This window comes from Tubulanus polymorphus, chromosome 7 (genome assembly GCF_964204645.1).
Source record: "Tubulanus polymorphus chromosome 7, tnTubPoly1.2, whole genome shotgun sequence".
Taxonomy (NCBI): Eukaryota; Metazoa; Nemertea; class Palaeonemertea; order Tubulaniformes; family Tubulanidae; genus Tubulanus; species Tubulanus polymorphus.
In genome coordinates, this window is record NC_134031.1 from 15,777,922 (window position 1) to 15,801,578 (window position 23,657).

The 23,657-nt window shown below is 37.1% G+C and overlaps 1 protein-coding gene across 1 annotated transcript; it reads left to right on the forward strand.

Annotated features, from left to right (window-relative positions):
• The first annotated feature begins 4,164 nt into the window (after nucleotides 1-4,164).
• On the forward strand, nucleotides 4,165-23,506 carry LOC141908089 (rab GTPase-activating protein 1-like). Its single transcript, XM_074797919.1, has 23 exons — nucleotides 4,165-4,251; nucleotides 5,809-5,951; nucleotides 6,620-6,788; nucleotides 7,352-7,565; nucleotides 8,197-8,380; nucleotides 9,303-9,562; nucleotides 10,139-10,205; nucleotides 10,295-10,397; nucleotides 11,060-11,226; nucleotides 12,315-12,483; nucleotides 13,157-13,306; nucleotides 13,538-13,635; nucleotides 13,724-13,837; nucleotides 14,508-14,582; nucleotides 14,660-14,785; nucleotides 15,430-15,573; nucleotides 15,887-15,928; nucleotides 16,304-16,432; nucleotides 17,111-17,203; nucleotides 17,296-17,406; nucleotides 18,094-18,282; nucleotides 18,645-18,716; nucleotides 19,233-23,506. Exons 2-23 carry the CDS (start codon nucleotides 5,826-5,828, stop codon nucleotides 19,533-19,535), a joined length of 3,105 nt encoding a protein of 1,034 aa, XP_074654020.1. The 5' UTR covers nucleotides 4,165-4,251; nucleotides 5,809-5,825; the 3' UTR covers nucleotides 19,536-23,506.
• Nucleotides 23,507-23,657: the final 151 nt, after the last annotated feature.

Below are 23,657 nucleotides of genomic sequence, written 5' to 3' on the forward strand. Positions count from 1 at the left end.
GCATCGCTTCTGTCGGTAATTAGATTGATTGATTGATTGATTTTATTTTCATAGAACATAGTTTAGTATAATAATTTATCTTACAAAATACCACAATGAACTATGAACTATGAAGGACTCGTCCAGAGCCTGAAGGTGGGGGCGATTTATGCTAGCAAGCGACTTTCCTACAAGATCAGAAATGACATAAGCGTATTTAAAGAGGGTAAATTCGAATCCTGTTTTATAGAAATAATTTCTAAAACCGGAAAAAACGCTAGAAATATTATTGTTGGAGAACTATATAGAATACCGGGAACTAGCGAATCTGATTTTTTGTTAGATTATCAAGGCATACTAGAAAAAATAAATCACGAAAGAAAAGATATAATCATTGGGATGGACCAAAACTTGGACCTCATCAAATCTGAAACCCACAGAAACACTGCTAGATTTCTTGATTTGAATCTCTCCTATGAAGTAATACCAACAATACTACGTCCAACTAGAATCACACATAATACAGCCACCCTCATTTATAATATATATATAAGCTCAAAACTAACTGACCATTATAGATCATGCATCATCACAACTGACCTATCAGAACATCTGCCCTGTTATATATCAATTAAAGATAGGAACTACAAAATGAAAACAAAGGAAACTAAATTATTTCGAAGATTCAATCGAAGCAACTTAACCAATATTAATAATGAACTCTCTGAAATTGATTGGGCTGTAATTGAAAACATGAACAGCGATGATGGGTATAGCTTTTTAATTGAAAAGCTCACTCCATCTTTAGATAGACATGCCCCCCCGACTGAAAGGAAAATTGGGCATATAAGGCTAAACAAAAATGATACCTTGTTTCTCCGCAGCGGCCGGGTCATTTTTGTAAAATATGATAAAATTAATAAACAGTTCATTTCTATAGCGGCCGGGTCTGTTATGGTAAAATTGATCACGATTTAAAAAAAAGTAATGTATAGGGTAGATAGGCGGCCGGCCGGGTCAACATTTAAGCTCAGCAGAGCGGAGAAACAAGGTATCAATTTTTTTAGCCTAAAGATAGACGAACCATGGATGACACATGGTCTACTAACATCGTCAAAAAAGTGTGATCGTTTATATCGTAAGGTACTTGGTGCTCCAAAAAGTGATCCAAAATACGTAAGATATCTTAATTATCGAAATCAGTTGAATTATTTAAGAAGAAGAGCAAAGCATAGTTATTATGCGAATAAGAAACTTAGTTTTAGAAATAACAGTAGAAAGTTATGGGATTTACTAAAGACCACCATAGGCAAACATAATGACAAATCATCTACTATTGAAAATTTTTCGCATTTCAGCGTGATAATCGCCGTCCCCAAAATTGATGGAAAAATTGAAAAAGACCACAAAAAAATTAGTGACTCACTGTCTTTGTTTTTTAGTCATATAGGAAAAGAGTATGCCACTAAAGTCCCAACTTCTAAGCATTCATTTCAAGAATACCTCAATATCCATAACAATATTAACATTTTCTTTAGACCCACTGACACTAATGAGATCATTTCTTTAGTGAAATAATTACCAAATAAAAGTAGTACTGGTTTCGTTAACATTAGCAATAATCTCCTAAAACAAGTAATTTATACTATAGGCCTATGTGATCCGTTATGTACAATATTTAACAATTCATTAAGAGATGGCGTAGTACCCAAATTAATGAAAATTGCAGAAGTTATTCCTATCCACAAAGGTGATGATAAATCCCAAGCAACTAACTACAGGCCTATCTCACTTTTACCCGTAATATCTAAAATACTAGAAAAAATAGTTCACAACAGGCTATATAACTTTTTTTATTACGAACAACTTACTCTACAGCAGCCAATATGGGTACAGAGAAAATCATTCAACTGCTCAAGCAATACTTGAATTAACCGGAAATATAATTAGTAGCTTCGACAATGGTAATAACACAATTGGAGTCTTCCTTGATCTGTCTAAAGCGTTTGACTCGCTCGATGTCCCAACGTTGATATACAAATTAGATAAGTATGGAATAAGCGGAATTCCATTGCAATGGTTGAAAAGTTACCTCAGTGAAAGGAGAATGTATGTAAAGGTCAACGGAATCAAATCAAATCTAACTAAAGTCGAATACGGAATTCCTCAAGGCTCTATACTCGGACCACTGCTTTTTCTTATATATGTTAACGATGCCCATCAAGTTTTAAAATCCTGTAAAAGTATATTATTCGCAGACGAGACTAGCATATATATTACCGGAAAGAATCTTAACACTATTTTAGATCTTCTGAAAGATGACCTATCTACACTGATCGATTGGTTCCATGCTAACAAATAAACAGTCAATTTCAGGAAAACTAATTGCATGATTTTTAGGCCCAGAAGTAAAAGTTTCCAAACAGATATAGATCTCATATTTGGTACTGAGAAAATAAGATCAGTAAAACAGTGTAAATTTTTAGGAGTACTTATTGATGAAAATCTATCTTGTGAACAACAATTCAAACAAATCTGTTCAAAAATCAATAGAAACTTGTATTTATTAAGAAGAATAAAAAAATTTATACCTGCTTGGAGTAAGAAACTGCTGTATTATGGCTATATACATACACATTTATCTTATGCAGTGACATCGTGGGGCACTCTTCTCTCAAAAAAGCAAATAGACACCATTTTCAAATTGCAGAAAAGGGCAATCAGATATATCGATAACAGACGCTATAATGCCCCCACATCACACTTATTTAGAAAATATGATATAATAAAATTTGAAGACATAATAAATTTAGACCTCGCAAAAATTGGCTACAAATACTTCGAAGGAAAATTGCCCACCCCGAGCATTGTTCCAACATAACCAAGTAAACCACATACATAACACAAGATCAAGAAATTATCCACAATCTGCCCGTCACAAAACGAATATGTTCAATAAATCGTTTCTTAACAAAGTTCCAGTCATTTTGCAAACAATCGATAACACAATCAGAAAATCTCCATCAATTCATTCATTCACCAGGCTCTACAAAAAACAGCTCATCAATAGATATTGAATATTCATCCCGTCCCCCTAAAATATTCTATCATGGTATGTTTATGTTATATAATAGTTATTGTAGTATAATTACCATTGTATGTTGTATGTTGTTTTGAAAATAGCTTACCATAGATAAACCTTATGATATTGACATTTGTATCTTTGTCATCATCATCCATTTCATAGTCACCGGGGCTCGTCCACTCTGTTCAGAGCTACAGCCTTAGAAAAGCATGAGCGGCATCCAAATGAAGAAAAATTCAAGAGAGGTACTTTAAGTCACATCACAAAGGACACTAGATATCTAAACCAAGAAGCTGTCTATCGGCCTTGATGGGTTGAAATAGAAAAGAAATGTTTCAATGTCAGCATCAGAAAAAATACATTAAATATCCGAAAGAGAAAGGAAAGATAGATTTGTAGACTGAAGCAGTACGCAATATAAATGCAATGCCGCCAATAGATCATTTTAGAGAGCCCTACTGTCAGATTCTGTGTCCCAGGGGCCGGTTCCATAGTCATGGCTTAGACAAGACAATGTTAGTTCTATAGCCAATATAACAACTTAAGACCAATCTTAAGACTTAAGCCCGACTTTTGGAACTGGCCCCCTGGAACGTAAAGATAAGAACTTCAGCACGATTTTAATAATTTCTGTTTCTGTGTACGAAAACATAACGCAAGCTAACACACGCCAAATTGGGTAAAATTCTATAGAAAAAGCCCGTGGCTTAAAGGGTAATTATTGCAGCATCCTAGACTTGCATCAGAAATATGAAGCAAATCTGCTGTTTCGATTATTTGGATCATCTTATTTTGTGGTATCGATGATTCGTGGATTTTTTATTAACAAAATTGTCTCGGCAAGCCTCCGGACTCGGAACGCGCAGTAATCGTCGATTCGCCTCAGCGATTTTTTAGCTATACAAAGTTCAAGTAAAATTAAATTTATTTCAAATTTTGTATATATTTGTTTCCATAATTATGTATATAGTGTTTACTTAATTGTATTTTTAACCAATGCGTGGTTTTCTTCTATACGTACGGAACAATAAAGTATTGAATTGAATTGGACGCCAGCCTTACACGCGACGTTTTGACAATCTCGAGAACAACCACTTCCTGTCAATTTTGACAGATCGGATAAAAATTTGTTCACGTTTTTATCGCCTAAATACGCTTTGAATGTTGATATCGCTGCTATTAATGAGGTGAATAGGTTTGAGAAAAATAAACAATGTTCAGAACCGACTGTCAACTGGAAGAATTTCATCATCAAGAAAGAACTCGGATGATCATTTAATTCTGCTCACTGACTTGTCAATGTTGTTGGCCCGTTGTTGGCGTTGGATCTTCAATCTTGGATTGGAACCCCCCATCCCTGGCCAGACGGCTGTAGCCTCTGCTGTAGTACCATCCTCCCCGGGATTCGAACCTGATGGCATCGAGACCCGGTACGAAACCCTGCCACACTAGACCGAGTGCGCGGCTACACGCGCAGCTTAGATGATGTCATCATCAGCCAATCAGACCCTGTTGTATTTTAGCCCGTGTTTTCCCATTTATAGTTCTTCCGTGAAATTTACCTCAGCAATTATACAACAAGCAATCTGATTGGTGCCGCAAGTTTTCGTACAGCAAAGCTGCGCATGAACCTGCGCACCCTGTGTAGTGTGGCAAGGGTTCGTGCTGTGGCTGAGGAGTCTAGCGATGCCATCAGGTTCGAATCCCTGCCGAGGGAGGATGCTGTAGCACAGGCACTTGAATATGGGTGTTGTTGGTGTGTTGAAAATGATGAAATTTACTTTTAATCTACGATAAAACAATCACCGGCCGGGTTAGCCGCCTGAAATAATGTATTTGTTTTGGCCGTTTGTTTTACCAGGCCTTTGATTAGCCTAAATGTCTATTTCAACTTCATAGCACATCTGTTGGCCTAACTCGGTCAGTTCATATGTGATAAAAGTCTTATAAGTCTGAATACCAGACGTTACGGTCCCCTTCTACCTTGTTTGAGGAACAACCAGGGGCGTTGGAAGCAATTTTTGATTGCCGCGGCCAAATGCCGATTTTGGACTAAATATTGCCGCGGCGAATTTACTTCATTTCTTCAAAAATGTGGTATTCAAGAAAAAAAAACATTCAGTAAATTATTGCCGCGGCTGCAGTCACTGCACTTCCAACGCCACTGTCAACGGCTAGATGCTAGGCCATGATTACTCAATGGCTGTGCATGCACTCGTCATCCATCTCTGTACTTATGCAAAAGCAGGAAATGCACCTATCTCCGACCGTAATGCTTAAATCTACCTACAATTATCAGAACGGCTGATGCGAACACAAGAGCGCTCATGCCACGCCATCTGGTGGTTGTACAGCCGGCGAAAAATCAATTTTATTGCCAGATATAAACTTTACCGGTGCCAAAAAGGTGTGTCTAAAGATCATCTAGAATTGAAATTCTGGGCGCTCCGCATATTTCAGGATAAAAATTGAATCCTCGGAACCAACTTCGACAATCGTCGGCGGTGTTCGACTGGCCCGATATTTGCGGGTAGATTTAAGCTAAGGATCATTTCCTGCCTTTTTGTATAGTATAGTAGAATAGATTGATTAGGCCTATACCAGTGAACAAAAATAAACCAATTCAGATTGTACTAGTGGTATTGACTGGCTTAGGTTTGAGATTGGACCGTGATAAGAATACGTCTCTAAGAAATTAAACTTTATATAGAGACATAGTCTTGATATGTATTTGATGATTTCAGATGTTTCGGACGTAAGAATGGATTGTGACCAAATCAGTCGTAGTTCAGTTGATTCAGCTTGTACTAACGATGAGTATGTGATGGTTAACGCGGAACCGAAACTGAAAATAGCGGGAAACGGCGACATTCAAGAATTAGAACAGGTACGAAACCACTTCCCAACCCCCTCCAATCCTTCCCCTCCATCGTTATGAACATATTTCTAAACAAATAATCTTTTTATTTTCTACAATATGAAGGTGTATTCTAGTAAACACTATTTTGCCAATTTGTCTCAGAAAATCAATTTTGCAATTACGGTTTCGAAAAAGTGTCCAAGTAAGATCTTGGGGTTAGGAAAACGCCCCTCAACTACCCGGTACCCCTAAAATTTAAAATCGGTGGTCCGATAGGAACCCTGTAAATGCGCATCAGTTCAACATCACTAATCAGAATGAGGTTATAGGCAAAATAATGTTTACAAAAGCTAACGCCGATATTCACACCATGAAAATATAATTTAATTTTCACTCGTTTATGTAAATATGAAATGCAGTCATTTCAACAGACGCATCTAGAAAAATTAATTTGTTCATATCTTCTATTGTGTCGCGTCTAGTGAACGAATCTCAGGTAGATTACATCATCGCGGGCTATAGACATTGCACTAAAGCTATTGTTATTGCTTCTGCCATTTTATAAAGGAATTTTTAGATTTTGAATTTTGCTCATTGCATCGGGAGTTCGGAAAGCATGATTTCTTTAAAATTTGTTCATTCGAAACTAGACGTTCGAGTCGAGCGTAATTTTTTGCACCGTTTTTATCTCGTAGAAAATGAGCGAAGTTTTGAACGACGACGAAAAGAGGAATTCGACGTCGATGAAAGAGAAGTCGGCGAATTGTGAAACGAATGCGATGCAGCTGAGCGGACTGATGCTGACGCCCGGTTCGATTACCAGCCCGACCGGTAGAACAGTGAAAAATCCTTTCGATGATACAGGTACGACGAACCCGAGGCGGCCGGGGTCCCCGAGGTCTGATGAGAATTCAGATATCTATTTTCGAATTTTTGCCGAAGCGATACTATGAAGTATGTCATTCACATTCCAAAAAGATCCGACTTGAGTTAAATTCTTGGACGATTTAATGATGGGGAACCTCAAATGCTACTGCGGCATTCCACTTGACGATTCCACTCATGGCAAGCCGGGATCCACCAAGTTCAATGAAAGTTACTCGGTCTTCTGATTCGATTTCTTGTTCATTTCATTCAAAATCGAATGAACTTTTCTGTATAAGAAAGCAATGATTGCTGAAAACTTTACCAATCGCAAAGAAAAAAAATGAATTTAGTTAGTGTTGTGATAATGTTTGGGAGCCTAAAAATTCTGTTCAAAGTTGATTTGGTAGTAAATTCTAATTTTGACAACGAAACACTGAGTGGTCATGTGGCAATCTAGCGAGATACCTGTGTTGTTTCGGTTCCCTACTAATTTACCCTGGATCAGAACTAGGTCGCCGCAGGGTTGTTTTTTTTTAACGGTGATTTTGTTCGTTTTACAGAACGCCCTCGATCGACGTCGGTTCCTACGACGCCGTGCGATAACGAAAATGAATTCACGATATTCAACGGCGTAACGTACCTGGGATCGGCGACCGTGAACGCACCGCGCAGCGAAACGGAAATCTATCGTAACATGGCCGTATTAAACGAACAATCACAGATGGCTATTCACGTCACTTTATCGGTTCCACATAATGCTGAAGGCATCGTCAGGTTTGTTAGTTTCTTTCTAGGTGAATTTCTAATTCAACTATTTAAGAGTGGGTTATATTAGAAGACAAATTGTCTATTTCAACTGGTTTGAATGTCAGTTTTGATTGTACATACCAGTACCTGATATAGGTGTTAAAATGTCCAGCACAGATTGGCAGCTGAATTAGACCATCGATTTCTGATCTGTTTTACCCTTTATTGAAGGATTGTGAAACAGTCTTCTTTTATTTAAGTCGAATCAATGAGACTCCATTTTTCTGAATAAATCAAGTTTAACAATACGTCTTCATGCCTACAAACCATGAGTTTGATCATTTGAAAATAAGTTCAGTCTGCAGGCATGGAAATATGAAACTTGATTCATTCAAATAGGAACTTTTCTCAACTTGAATGAAAAGAAGGCTTTTTGCCAATCCATCAATACAATATGAGATGGATTAAAAACCGCTATTTTAGTTCGGCTGCCCATCTGTGCTGGTCCTATGAATGCCTATGTCAGGTATGTACTACCAGAACTGACTGGTTTATGGCACCTGATGTCCTCTCAAGCAAAGTTGAAATGAGCATCAATAGCTATAAACCCGTTAGACAGTAAAGAATCGCATTAATTTATCTGGTCATTATTTTTCAGATTGTTGGAACCGAATTCGAATATCGAGATCGCTACGTTTCGCATTTACAAAATACTGTTCTGCGCCCGCGGCCCGATCGATAGCAACGAGAAACGATGTTTCGCGTTCACGTGTAGTCACGGCGACCGTACGGAGAACGCCATATTCCAGTGTCACGTGTACCGGTGTGATTTACCGGAATCGGTAAGATTGAAATCTATCCATCATTTCCAAAAAAAAACAAAGACTGACATATACAAATCACGCCAATAAATTGACTCCTTAAAGGTTTCTATCATTTCGTGATTCCGTATTCCCAGCGTTTCAATTAATCGCACAAAATTCCGATTTTCGCTTGTAAAAATTCTGCCCTTCCCGGTGCTGCCACGGTTGTTTTGACTGAAGACCCTAGCGACATCTATTAGATGTCATGCTGATGAAACAAAAGCGAGGGCCTACACTCGAAATGCCCAGGTGATGTTATATATAAACATCCAAACCCTATGAGGTCAATGCCCAGGTGATGTTATATATAAACATCCAAACCCTATGAGGTTGGTTGTATTGGACGTAACGATATGCCAAAAATCTTAAACCCTTTCAGTGCTGGCTAATTAATACCCTATAGTGCTGAAGATAATTTGAAAATTCTGAAAAATTCCACCCTATTGTGTTGAACGGGAATAGCACTACAGTGCGTCTACACCCTGGCGCGGTGTATCGTTAGTGACTAATATTTCATTATGTTTGACAGGTGTTGCCTAATTAGTAATTACTAATTAAATCAATACACCGCAGTGCGGTGTACTAGCAAAATCCATCACTGATTCGTACACCACACTGCGGTGTAGACGCACTGAAAGGGTTAAGGGGTAAAAAACCAATCCGAGTATATCTGCAGACGTGATTGATCATGAATCTGATGACCAGGCAATGTGAACAAATTCTGCTTCATTCTCAATGCTCATCAATGGCTGGTGATGACTCTCCTCTCACTCTCCCTCAATATCTCTCTATCTTTCTCTCTCCTCTCACTCTCTCGTCTATCTTTCTCCTCTCACTCTCTCTCCTCTCGCTCTATCTCTCTATCTTTCGCCTCTCACTCTCCCTCTCTCTCTGTTTTCAGGTCGGTAAAATCTTGTACCGATTCGCGACGTCGTTTCGTCGATTGCCGAAATCGCCGAGTTCGATAATCTCGGCGGCCGGCATCGCCGAGGAGTATCTGTTTCGTTTTAACGTCACGTGCGATTTCAAAGAGGACGACGGCAAAGGAAACTTCACGACCGTTCCAAAAGATAAGAACATGTTCAAACTGCGCAGCAACGTCGAAAAGAAAATCGCGATCGCCGTTCAACAAGCGTCGAATAAAGAATTGAAAATCGAAAGGTATGTAGTCGCTCGTTACGGGCCAATGTCAGGTACACGCCGATAATAGTTTCGCCATCTCCTAACCTCAGAGTGGTGAGATTCGTGTGACAAAAATGAAAAAGTCTGAAAGTGGAAATTTCTGTGAAAAATACATGAAAATTAAGGAGAAATGTGCGTGAAATTTTGTGAATTTTTGTTTGCTGGAAATTTTGATGTGCTTTTCTGCAGAATGTTCTTTGTCTTTTACATCTTAGAAGCATATATGCATGTATCTTTTGTGCTGCTCTTCATTGAGGCCTATTGTTTTGGAACTTGACAGTTTTATTGACCGCGATCTTGTCGCACCATTTTGCCATTTTTAGCAGTTTTCCACTGTTTCTCACAATACGCTTTGTAAAGAATGTTAATATTTTGAGAATTTCATCGTGAAATTATGTAAAAAATCCAGGTTTATGAAAATTCCACTATATACCAACCTCACCACTTGTGAACTCTCTGTCCTAACCCATACATTACATACATGCTCTGTTTTCAACTTCGTTCTCACTTCATTGAGATACTCTTGTTCTGACAATTTGTTATTCTCTATTCCAGGTGTTTCGGGTTGTTAATAGCTCCTGGTCGTAATGTTAAACATAATGATATGCACCTAATCGATATGGTAATTGGATATAGCTTCTAGTATTTAATGAAAAAAATCATCATTTGTTCGACAATTCTGAATGCTTGCTTACATTTGATTGTGTGTAGGTATCGATGGGTAATTCACTAGATGGTAAATCATACCTGATCACTGGAACCTGGGATCCGACTGATCCGACATTTCAAATCATCAATACTGAAACTCCAAAAGGTAAGAATATACCTGTAGGATATAACCATAGAATATTAGCTGCTTTGACACTATGTTATTCAGAATGTTCGCAAGTGTTCACACGAACAATAAGTTAAGATTTTGACCGACCAAAAAGACCAATCCAGGTCGGTTCTGATAGTTCTCTGTGGATAGAAACTTCACTTTGATTACCTTAAAATCACAGTGTTTAGGACCAGATATGAATGAATGAATGAAGTTTATTTAGACACATAAGTACAGAGGAGAATACAAATACACACAAATATAAATCAGTCATTAATGTACAGAAATGTGTCAAGGATTCATCCCAAGCCAAACAAGGCTGTACTCAGAAAGGGGATGAACCCTGAAAACAAATAATGAAAAAAAATATATATATATATATATAGATTATGATATATACATAATTTTGATAAATCAGATCCTTACAATAATGATAATAGAAATAATGATAATAATACTCAAAATAATAATGATGATTACAATGATGATAATAATAATAATAATAATAATAATAATAATAATAATAATAAGAAGAAGAAGAAATGATAATAACAAAATAAAATAATGATAATAATAGTAAAAATAACACAAAGCACGCAAAAACATTGATAATAGTACACACAAATATAATGAACGTTATTTATATGTCGTTTCAGATACGCGTGTATTTATGACAATCGCTGTTGATCTGGTATTCGTCGGTATTCAGGAACCGGTGCGCTTTCTCGTCGAGACGAAAGCTCGTATTTATCCATCGAACGAACGATTTTGGGTTTTCAATAAAAAACCGCCCACCGAGCAGTTTCACCTGAGACTGAAAGAGGTCAGTGTTTTCTTCTTATGTCGGTTCAGTAAAGGGCTTGCAGTTTGAATGGCTATTACGTTCACTTTTTATCCATTCATCTGTTCTTAGATGAAATCTAGTTATTTTGGGAAGTTTTGAAGATGATCTACCCTACACAAATCTGTATCCCAAAAATTGGCTTGTAGTTTGGTGAAATCAGCAGGTCTCACATGTTTTTGAAGGCAAATATAAAAGACCCCTTTGGTCGATGCTTTCAATGCTCAATTGTCTTGAGGTTTGATATGTATCGTCATTGCACTGTTTCAATGAAAAATTGGGAAACAAGATGTCGAGCATTTCAGACCTATTCACAAGTGGGCACAGTGTCCCTGACCCCTAGTTTACGTAAGCCAAAACACGTTTCAGCAGTTCTGTTATAGTGGCACATGTTTGAAAAGATAGAACGCATCTCAATCCAACCCTATGTTAATCCAAATCAGTTAGGGAAAGGTCAAACTTTAATCCGGTGAAACCTGAATAAAAATTCACAATTTTCATAATAGCATTGATTGGTATTTTTTGAGACAAAAAAAAAACTTAGAATATGAACGACAACATTTTGGACTTTGGACCATCGTTTACTAAACATGATTCATTTCGGTAATACCAGATCTTGTGATATTAAAGGTCTTATAATAATCGTTTTATTTCATGACTTCATGACTCTTCTATACCTAGCTGCCACTTTGCGGTCCGTTAATCTAAAGAAGTACGCTTTGATTGTATACAGTACAATTGTTTATCTATGGAATGCGACCTGTTTAATTGTATTACTGTGACACAATTATTATTCATGTGATTAGTAGTAGTACTAGGCTTGGTGCTATTAGAATAAGTGACAACAGCTTGTATTATTAGATCTTATTCATACGTGAATTCCCCGGTAATAGTGCTCATGGGGGTTCGGCGTAGTGTTCACATCGTAAACTACCGCTGATATTATGAAGCCGCTTAAAACTGAGGTACCGATATTTCAAACGTTTTAAACTATCAATAATATAAGCAGCTGACATGAAATTCTAATTGTTTGAAAAATCTTATGATGTGATTTCGTTTGTGACATTCAGGTCGAAGGAAATCTCGATCAAAATGCGCCGCAAGAAGAGTTCGAAGTGGTCAGTTTAGAGAGTCAAACAGAGATCGATCGACGTAAGGCCGGATTGGCTTTGAATTTATCGCCGAGTAAAGGACCGCCCGATGACGTTCAAACTCCTCTCGAGCAAGAAGACGATTCTGGTAGGTCCCATCACGTTCAGGTCAGATCGATTTGAAAATGTCATCGTGAAAAATTGTGAAATAATGTGAAAAATGTGTGAAATCAAAAATTATATGATGATGAACAATTCATTAAAAGTCTCTATCAAAATATTTTGATCCCTGTTTTATGCCATACATGGTGGAGCTCAGAATTTATGCACAATAACACAGCTGTGTTTTGAAGTACAAATTGATTTTATTAAACAAGTCAATGGTATATACAAAATAAATACATGCTAAGGTCCAGGGGCCTGTTCCATAGTCAGGGCTTAGACTTAGGACCAGTCTAAGCCCTGACTATCTTTGTTCTACAACTTATCTAACAACTTAAGACCAGTCTTAAGATTTAAGACCACTTTTGGTCTTAAGTATCGATTATTGAACCAGCCCCCTAGGATATTACAAGCAATTAAGAAATGTGTTAAAGTCAAGCTGTGTTAAAGCCCACCGGATTAAGAAATTGCTTTTTGATCTGTCCGATTGTGATCAGTAACCGCTAATGTTGTTTCTTTACCTTGACATGAAAAAATGTGAAAAATCACGGTATTTTGTTTTGAAAAAAATGCAAAAAAGCCACCATTCAGACCCCTATCATATTCAAAAATTAGCTAATTGAGGAATTCTCAAAAAAATTAATTGTTTTCATTTGAAGATTATGATGAACCGTTACCGAGTGGATCCGGCGTGGTCAGTAAAGACATCATGGACGGAGAATTGCTCGATTCGTGGCACGAATGTTTGACGAAATGGCACCAGAATCTGTCTCAACGACCGAAACCGGTTCATCAGTTAGTCAGGAAAGGTAAGGCACGAACTTAAAGGTCTTACTGAACCTATGCTATGCGGGACATTTCATTTACATCCGATATTTCTGCTTTTCCTTGAAATTTCCGGAATTTTCCCGAAATATATTTCGATCGAAATAACTATTATAGGAATTCCTATAAAACATTCTTGAAATGTATATCATAGAACTATAGACAACCTATGCTTTACTGCTCATTACTATTTTAGTTTTCGGCATCTTTTTAAGGTATTCCCGAAGCTCTTCGTGGCGAGGTTTGGCAACTGCTGGCTGGTTGCCAAGATAACAAAGAAATGTACGAAGCTTACAGAATTCTCATATCGAAGGTTTGTACAGGATGTAATCTTGTGGGAGGGGGGTTATTCTCGACACAGGAATTCGGATATTCGAATATCGTTCTGAATTTGTTTTCAGGAATCGCCGAACGAACAAGTTATATTACGTGATATCAATAGAACATTTCCAGCACATGACTATTTCCGTGAAACAGGAGGCGGTGGACAAGATGCTCTTTACAAGATCAGCAAGGTACTGAGGAAATGAAGCAAGATGATTGCGGGCTGATATTCCGCTCGAAAGGGTAAAATCTACTCTGACTGGTAGATAGTAGTTCATTTCAGTATTCATAGCTGTTCCTGATTTTCCGTACTTGTTACTATTTTATAATGAGAAATATTAATTTGGTTTGTTTGATGGATACAGAAACATGACATGCTATCCTATCGTTCACTACCAATGAGAGGTATTTTTATGCCTATTTCTACGTTGTCTAATTTCTAGGTTTGTTACCGAGGGTCTTATTATTGATTACTGATTAGTTTGAAGATTTCTTTCATATTTCAATGAAATGTTGCTGAAAAATTTTTTTTACTGATAGCACTTTTCAAAGGTTGGCAGCCCCTGTATTCAGAGTAAATGAACGAAATACAATAGTTGCTGATTTTACAATTTATTTGAACAGTTTAGTCGCACAGTTCTGACTAAACTGCATCATCAGAGAAATGAGAATCAGGAATAACCAGTTGATGAAACACTATTCCGTGTTGTGACGATTATTATAGAAAAAAAAGTCTGAAAAAAGTTTTATCATTTCTCTGATGATGAAGTTTATTCGACTGTTGGAAGAAATTGTTTAATCATCAACTGTCAGTTTTGCTCATGAAAAAAATCCACTCTCATCGACTTATTATTATTTCAGGCTTATTCTGTTTACGATGAAGAGATCGGATATTGTCAGGGTTTATCATTCCTCGCCGCTGCGTTACTACTTCATGTAAGATTTTGAATATCTCGAACTTCAACTCGTAAGAACATGTTTATACCCGTACAACTCATCGTTGTAATTTACAGATGCCCGAAGAACAAGCTTTCTGTGTATTAGTGAAAATCATGTTCGAATACGGTCAAAGAGAATTGTTCAAGCCCGGATTCGAAGTTTTGCATTTACGATTTTATCAGCTCGAACGTGCAATGCAGGTAAACATCGTTTTATGATGTATAGATTATGTAGAGGATCCGAGTTAACCGTATATCTAAAGCTAAGCTCTGGGGCCAGTTGCACAGTTGTGACTTAAGTCCAAAAGTGGTCTTAAATCTTAAAACTGGTCTTAAATTGTTAGATTGGCTATAGAACAAAGTTGGTCTTAGACTGGTCTTAAGTCTAAGCCATGACTATGCAATTCTGGCCCCAGGGGCGCAAATTCACGAAAAAGTGGAGGCCAAAAAACAGTTAAAATTGTTGTCCTCATTGCGACAATAAGTCGTTCATCGCGGAATCCGGCAATTTGATCGGGTTGTAAGTCGACCTGACCTTAGCTAAAGCAATCAACATGAAGACCGTTGGTATTGTGTAGGTTAACTGACCATCAGCTTTCGCTACTAGTGCATAGTAGCTTCTCATTTATCTGAGAGGCTACTATGCACTAGTAGCGAAAGCTCATAATCTTCTCATGAAATCAGTTGATTGATGCACTTGTAGTGCAATTAATGAAATCAGTCAGCCTGCATATGATAGTACTACCTGTCTTACTTACTTGTCATAACGTCTAATAACTCAAAATAGAAATTAATTAATTTTGCCAGGTTCGAAGAGTTCAACTACGAAATTGTTGTTATTTTAGGATTATATACCGGCCGTTTATCATCATTTTATGGAGTTAGGTTTAGAAGCGCACATGTTCGCGTCTCAGTGGTTTCTGACTCTGTTCACGGCGAAGTTTCCGTTGTTTCTCGTCTTCCATATTCTGGATATATATCTCGGAGAGGTTCGTATCGCGGCCGTTGCATAATTTATAATTATGATAATAATAATTATGATAATAATAATAATAATTAATCTGAGCAATAACTAGGAGCTCGGGAATCATCTACCAGGCCAGGTACCCATTAACTCCTGGGTGGAGAGAGGCAATGAGGATAAGTGTCTTGCCCGAGGACACTACAGTAATGTACGGGATTCGAACCCTCGACCTGGCTTACCAGTCGAGTGCTCTGAACCACTCACCCACACCACTCGCTCTAATTTATCAAAATGATCCGTGCAAGAGTAGAATTCATGAAATGTTTTACAATTTTCAGGGCACTGAAACAATTTTTCGCGTCGCTATCGGCCTCCTCAAGGTAAGTGAAATTTTCTTAGAATGTTTATTCTGAGAATATTTTGATCAACGTTAAGAATAAGATCGGTACCGATTCCAGAATTCTCTTCTGGTACATTCGTTTGGCCAGAATACACTCAACAGTAAACTGACAGAAATGGTGGGGTAGAGATTTTGTAATACAGTGGCCAGGTGCTCAAAAGTTGGTTAAAGTTAACCCGTGGATAATTGACATAGTGACAATTGAAATTTTGTTGTGACTATGGTATTTATGCGCTTGTATCTTGACAAACTTTCGAGCAACTGGCCCCAGAATTGCTATTCTAAAACGGGAATGCGTTAAAAAGAACCACCTGCCTTTGGAAGCTTCAGCAAGTTATGATTATATTTTATTCAGTTATCGAGGAAAGATTTGCTCGCGTTGGATTTCGAAGGGACTTTAAAGTATTTCCGTGTTCACTTACCGAAACGTTTCCGTACAGAAGAGAACGCGAGAGAACTCGTCAGTGTAGCACTCACTACTAAGGTACGTAGTTCATGCAGTTCCACAATTTTTGGATGAATTTAGCTCGAATTTCAGTCAAATTTGAATTATCGAGTATTGAAGTGGTTATTGTGTGTTGGGGCTACAAAATCAATCTTTCTGCTTTAAACATTGGAAGTCGATATTTTTGCCAATATGCATTATTTGAGTAAACACTGACACAAAGGCCTATTATTAGAAAAAATGAATTTTATAAGCTTCGTTTAGAATAAGGGTTTGAGTAAGATTTTAGGGTTAGGATTAGGTTGAGGGCTTAAAAACTTATGAGTTCTGACATTTCTGGAATTTTCAAAGTTTAGCGCCTCAGTGCATACGGGTATGCACAACGTCAGTGACCAATTACAATGAGTTATTGGCAAAATTGCTTTTACAAGAATAATGCCATATTGGCAAAATAGCCACTACCTTAAACATTAGCTGAGAGAATATTTTGACTTTGTTTGATAGTTTATTTTTCATTAAACTTATAAGGAAATACAAGATATGCTAGTGACAATAGTGAATATCAGTTGAATGAAGAATTTACAGAAAAAAAATTACCTACCTTTGCTAACCTACTTCATTTATTTGACTAGTGACTAAGAATAACTTACTTATTGTCTCACTTACCGTGGTGAAGTTTTATCGTAAGATAATTGTACGTACTTTGATTCCCTTTAGATCACGATGAAAAAACTGAGAAAGTACGAAAAGGAATATATAGCCATGAAAGAGGAGGAATTGAACGCTGAGGATCCTATAGAACGGCTAGAGGTATTTAACGCATTGCTGTTTTAAAAACCGGGATACCGAAGAAGTTCTTTGCTTTTGTGATTTTCTGTGATATTATTTCTCATCATTTGCAGAGGGAGAATCAGAAATTAGCCGAAACTAATATGAGGTTAGAGCAAGAAAATGATGATTTGGCGCATGAACTAGTCACTAGTAAAATATCTCTACGTAATGATCTCGATGAGGTAAAGATTACTTCTTAACGATATGTTTTTCATGAAATCAGCCTCTTGTCACCCAGGAGTGAGTACCTAGCCTGATGGATGACTACTGAGCGCTGAGTAGAGTTGCTAAAGTCTATTTTTTCTGATATCGATAGGGGATATTTCATTTAATCTTTAGAAAAAATACCTCAATTTGGTCTTGATGTGACAAGTGAAACTGTCCAATCTGCCTAAATCATCCTTTTTATATCCATTTTGCAATGTATTGAAGGATTGCTAAAAAGTCTTCTTTAACTTGTTTCAATCCAAGAAAAGAGACTTTACATTCTCTTGATGTTTTATGAACTATATCAGTTTTAACAAATCTTTCCCATACCTACCATTTAAAATTAATTTCAAATCATCCGAAATCATGACTCATAGATGCATGGAAACATAGGAAACATATTGTTAAAATTTCAAATCTGGCTGATCAACATGAGAAAATGAAGACTTTTTGGCAATCCTTCAATTTAGTGTAAAAACGATGGTTTATTCAGACTGCACAGTTTCATTGGTCGTGTTAAGACCGATTTGAGGTACGTGTTTAAAAAAAATTAAGAGAAATATCCTCAAAAATTGATACCAGACAAAAATAAATAGACTTTCAGGATGTTACTTATCAGCCCAGGGAGAGATGATTAATACATCTCTGAAAAATTGTTGCAGGTTGAAGACCGAGCTGAAACGTTAAACAAAGAATTATTATCGGTAAACAGTTTATTGACCGATGTCGAGGAGGAAAAGAAACGTCTGGAACTCGAGGCACAGCAGTTGAAAGAGATGTGTCGCCGTGAGTTAGATCGGTCGGAAACGGATAATTCTCGTAATTCGGCGATCATCGCCGATTATAAACAGGTGCGAATCACGATAGAGATCAGATTCTAAAAAAACAGTAAACCTCCGCTTACTCCACGTGCTCCACCTCCCCGTACTATTTGACTCATTGTGTAGTAATTTCAGTCCCAACTCTACCAGCGTAAGGCAGATTTTACAGAAATGGAAACTATGATAATACAAATGTAGTGATAATAATGATGATAATGATTCATTTTTTTAACAGCATAACTGTAAGGATAATCACTGCGCTTTTCGCAATCAAGACATTATACATGATATAAAACTGTTCTAACCTCGAATTCTACATGTTTCTAATGATGGATTCAGTGATATCTTTCTACAAGTTCTTTTTCAATGTGCTATGATTTGATTTACTGTAGATTTGTTCACAATTGAGTAAAAGATTGGAAAAACAACAGGCCGCCGCAAAAGATGAAGTTGCTAAAATCAAGGTGCGTGCGTCGCTCATATGCTTATACATTTTGTATGATCAAGATTTCGTAAACTACCCGTGCGGTGCGGTTCCTGATAGAAATTTGATTCAATGTTCATTCCCTGTCAGTGCTGACAAATTAGTACCTGAAAGTACGGGATATAATTTGAAAATTTCTTGATATTCCACCCCAGTGAGTTGAATAACAACAAAAATTCATCAAGACTAAAATTAGAATTAGCATACTGCTATAGTGCGTCTACTATACAGGAGCGCGGTGTATCATTAGTTACTAATACTTCACTTTGACAGATGCTACCATCTTTCAATAGAGATAAAGACTAATTACTATTTACACCAATACAGCGCTATGCAGCGTACTAGCAAAGTCCATCGGTGATTTATACACCGCACTGCAGTGTAAATGTGCTGAAAGTGTTAAACATTGCAAATGAATTAATTTACCTCTACATTTAAACTTGATTTGAGTTGGTTGAGAATTTAGAAAATCTAATGTCTTCGTTTTGTATTTCAGGCATTAGTGAAAGGTTGTGATAAATGTTCGGGGCTGTTCAGTCCGGACGGCAACGTGAAAAACATCGCGGCGCCTCCGCCGGCCGAGGTTCACCCGAAAGTCGTCGAGGCCGAACGACAAATACGCGAACTGGAACTGGAACTCGCTCAGACGAAACTAGCGCTCGTTGAATCAGAGTGTAAAACGCAAGATCTAACGCACCAACTCAACTCGGCGATGAACGAGCTTCAGGCTTCGAAAAATACGTGGCTCTCGAAAACGTGGTCGTCGCTACGCGAAGCGGCCCAACAGAAAAAAGAATAACGGCTCCGCGGCCTAGTAGATGTTCATTGTGTCATAGAAAAAAAAACGCTGATTTTCATTGTGTCGTTTACAAAAACCTGCAAAAGTTCTCTTAAAGATCAGCAGACGCTATAAATCCAGTCACAATCAATTTAGACTAGACACTGTCTATGAAGTGTATTTTAAAGACCAGAAATAAGTGAACATTGAACAAAACAAATTTGTTAACCTGTTAACCAGGGTAGGATAAAATGTTTCCACCCATCTCGGGTGCGAGCATTTAATTCAAAAAGTCTGCGTAACAGATTTCGATTGTTGGATCTTCGTAATAGAGTGGGTGTTTTATATACGCTAAATCCTGTAATCTGATTGGTAGATATTTGAAATAAATTGACAGTTGAAAATCATCGGAACTTGTCTGGAGCGATACTACATAACGATGTCTCTGATAGCTAGATATTAGATTCAAAATTTGAATTAGCGTCTGCTGGTCGATAGGACACGAAGGGTTTCAAAAATGTCCTAGTCTCCTCTGTAGTAATAGGGAGTGGCAATCTGCATAGTTAATGTGCATACATGTACAATCGCTATACTGTATATACCTGGTATAAATAAGTTATACATGAACGCACTCATTTGTGTAAATGCTCACATGTGCATGTGCATCTCACATGCACATGTGCGTGTACTGTTATTGATGCTTGATCGTTCACAAGATCTCATTATCCGGCTACAGATGTTCATATGGTATAAAACATAACCATCATTGTTCATGCTAATTCACATTCATTGTATTATATTGAAATAGTTAATATACACGGCCCACACTGCAGAGCGAGTGTGAAGTTTAAAATGTGTGCTGGATGTAAAAATTTGTTTCAAATTTCGTGTTCACACATTTTGCTTACTCGGTGTGCGTTCGGAAGAGGAATGCAAACGAAACAGCTATATTTCTGTCTAAAAACATGTTCAATAATGGACGTGAAGGGAATTCTGAAAATTGTGAAATCTAGCTTGTCTGTGCTCTAGCAGGACCTGAATTCATGCAGCAGCTGCTATATGCTGTCTGTATCTACCTGTCTGACTGTCAACTAACAGACCTGAGCATGACTACTATTGCTAGTAGTTTCTACTCTTTTTAAGAGCTCATCTACTCCCATACCAATACTCTCAAAATCACAATAATGTCTAGCTCATTTTCGATAGATACTATTTGCTATGTCTAATTACTCTCGCAAAAAAAAAAAACTGAAATCAGAGGTATCAGGTAGTCAGGTCTGGACTGACTATCTATCCCCGTACTTACAAAACTAATGAATGTCTGTTGATAGGTACAGGCAGCTGATTGATGCCTGCGACAATCTAATCTGAAATGATGATCTGAATTGGTCGGATCTGAGTGGATTGAATGGATTCGGTGGATTTCCTGCTATCTACTAGCGGTACACATAATACTAATAAGTACCCTGTATTCACGTCGAACTGTGCATTGCTGATATATCGTACAATATATGCTGTGTATATTTTATTCGCGTAGCTGCTTTGAAAAATATGATAAAAGATTTTCCGTAAAACATTCCATATCTAATAGGTATATACATGAGATGATGATAAAAGTAATTGAATAAGTAATACTAAGTATTCTGCATGTGTTCGTGAAATCACCTAAATTACACTTAAGTTAATGTTGAACTGTAGTTCCTTTATTGTGTATGTAATTAAGTAAAATGCAGTGAATTATTCTTCGAGATTGAAAAATTACTGAAATACTAAGTAGCGGTAGGTTGTTCCAAAAATGTGGTCAGAGTTAACCAGTGGAAAGTTGACTGTCACAATTAAAACTTCTGTTACTTAAGGCATATCTACCTGTACCGGTTAACTCCAACTTTTGAGCAACTGACCCGAGGTTGTTAGCTATTTTTTTCAGGCAAAGCCAGTCTTACATGTCGTATACCTAAGGAGCATCATTAAAAACTTTCGAGCACAGATCGATTGACGCTTGCTAAGCTCATCAGTACCGATAAAGGCCGATTATCAAAAGTGGAAATTTTCATTAGAATATGTACATATTGTAATACTTTGTAATATAATGTAATGTTTTCAGGGTAGCTACACAGAGTAGTGTTACATTTAGTTATCCACGTTAGACACTTGTATTTTTGATTGGAGAGACACATTGTGTTCCAATCATTTTCGATAATTTTGTCGAGGAAATCGATGTTATTTCCTTCACGGGTGCATTTTATGTTTTTAGTTCTAGAAGTTGTAGAATTCTGTGATATAAATTCCGCGTTCAAGATTAGAACATTGCTGGTAATTCTGCGTTAGCGAGGGAGGCTTAGGGAAAGCCTCCCCTTACTCGTAGCGATAGGTGTAAGAATCAGAAAGTTGATTAAACCACTCATCTCGGTTGTATATTAATTTCTAATCTCTGGCTATCTGTTTAAACTGACCGAGTTAACCCTTTCAGTGCGTCTACACCGCAGTGCGGTGTGTGAATCGGTGATGAATTTTGCTAGTACACCCCACTGCGGTGTATTGATTTAATTAGTAATTAGTAATTATCTCTATTGAAAGATGGCAGCACCTGTCAAACATAATGAAATATTAGTAACTAAAGATACACTGCACGGCGGTGTTGAGGCACTACAGTGGTATTACCGTTATTCAAAATACTAAGGTGGAATTTTTCAAAATTTCTGAATCATCTCCAGCGCTATAGGGTATTGATTAGTCAGCACTGAAAGGGTTAAAGCCACGGACATTAAGTTCAGTAGCATCAGTTTTATCTTCGGGAAGAACCATCAACAAATCTTCGTGTAAATATTATTTCATTACTTCTCTAGTCATTTGTGCATATCGTACATAGCTGTATGTATCGTATATTCTGTAATGTATTTGCACATCTTTCATTTTCGTCTGAAGTTGATGGTTTATCGATAACTTCAGTATTTTTCCACCATGTTCCAACGTATTTTTTGTCATGCAGAGAAACAATCAGTTTGCAGCTCTCAGTTGACGTAACATAGTATTGCATTTAAACATCTGAATTCTATGACTCAGTCAAGAGATAAATTTAATTGAAATGCGATTACTGAATTGAAGTCGAACTGGTGCCAGGACTCCTCATGACTTGTTTGATATAGTAACCAGTATATTGAGTGCATAGATTTGGATTTCAATTCTGTGCACTGGTAGAAAGAATAGTTGCGAAGAAAATAATTATTCAGTTAGAGTATTGTGTATACCGGTATATCGTAATTTGAAATCGATAATTTACAATAAGATTAACCAGTAACTAGAATTCAAATCCGAGATAATTTTTGTAGTTCTTTAGGATCAAATCCTATGTGTTGATTTATTCAGATACAATATAAAATATAGAAGATGATATGATATAAGTATTGAGTAGAGTGTTTATTCTAAGTGAAAATTTTGGGGCCATGTTTGTCGTTACAAGGTGGTGTTCCATTCCGCAGTTTTGACGAAATCTTTAAAAGAATCAAGTTTGCCTTGTATGACATCAATTGCAGCCAAATCGTTATATGTTTGAGGTTAGATTTTTGTGATCACCGATACCACTGCCTTTTAACTAAATTGACCGCAAGACTATTCGTACATTGCGCAGATGATGTACAGAGATTCAATGCTTAAAAGTAGATGTATATATATTATGTACAGCGATATAAGTGTATAGTGTTTATGTTAACGTGTGGTATTTGTACATGTGTATTTTCCACTCTGAGTTAAAAGCGCTTCTCGTAGCTTTTGTAAAATGGTAAGAATAAATCGTCAATGTCAGAATATCAACAATGAAATTGTCGTCAAGTTTGTGCATGCTGTAATACATTGTTGTTGTTTAATAACAATCGGAAATCAAGATTAAGAAACTTTTTCTGTTTTTCTGTTGCTCTTTGATTTCCTCTTGTTGTTTGAGACAACAAATCAAAATTAAGAAACGAATGTATTTAAGCGTAATATTGATCATAACGATAAACAGTAACATTTGTAAAGCGCCTATTTCATCGTGTCCAATGTTCAGCGGTGCATGAGCCGAGTTGTTATAGGTCGTAAGAAAGCTACAGTGGAACCTCCATACAACGAACTTCACGGGACCAGAAAATATGTTCGTTATAATATATA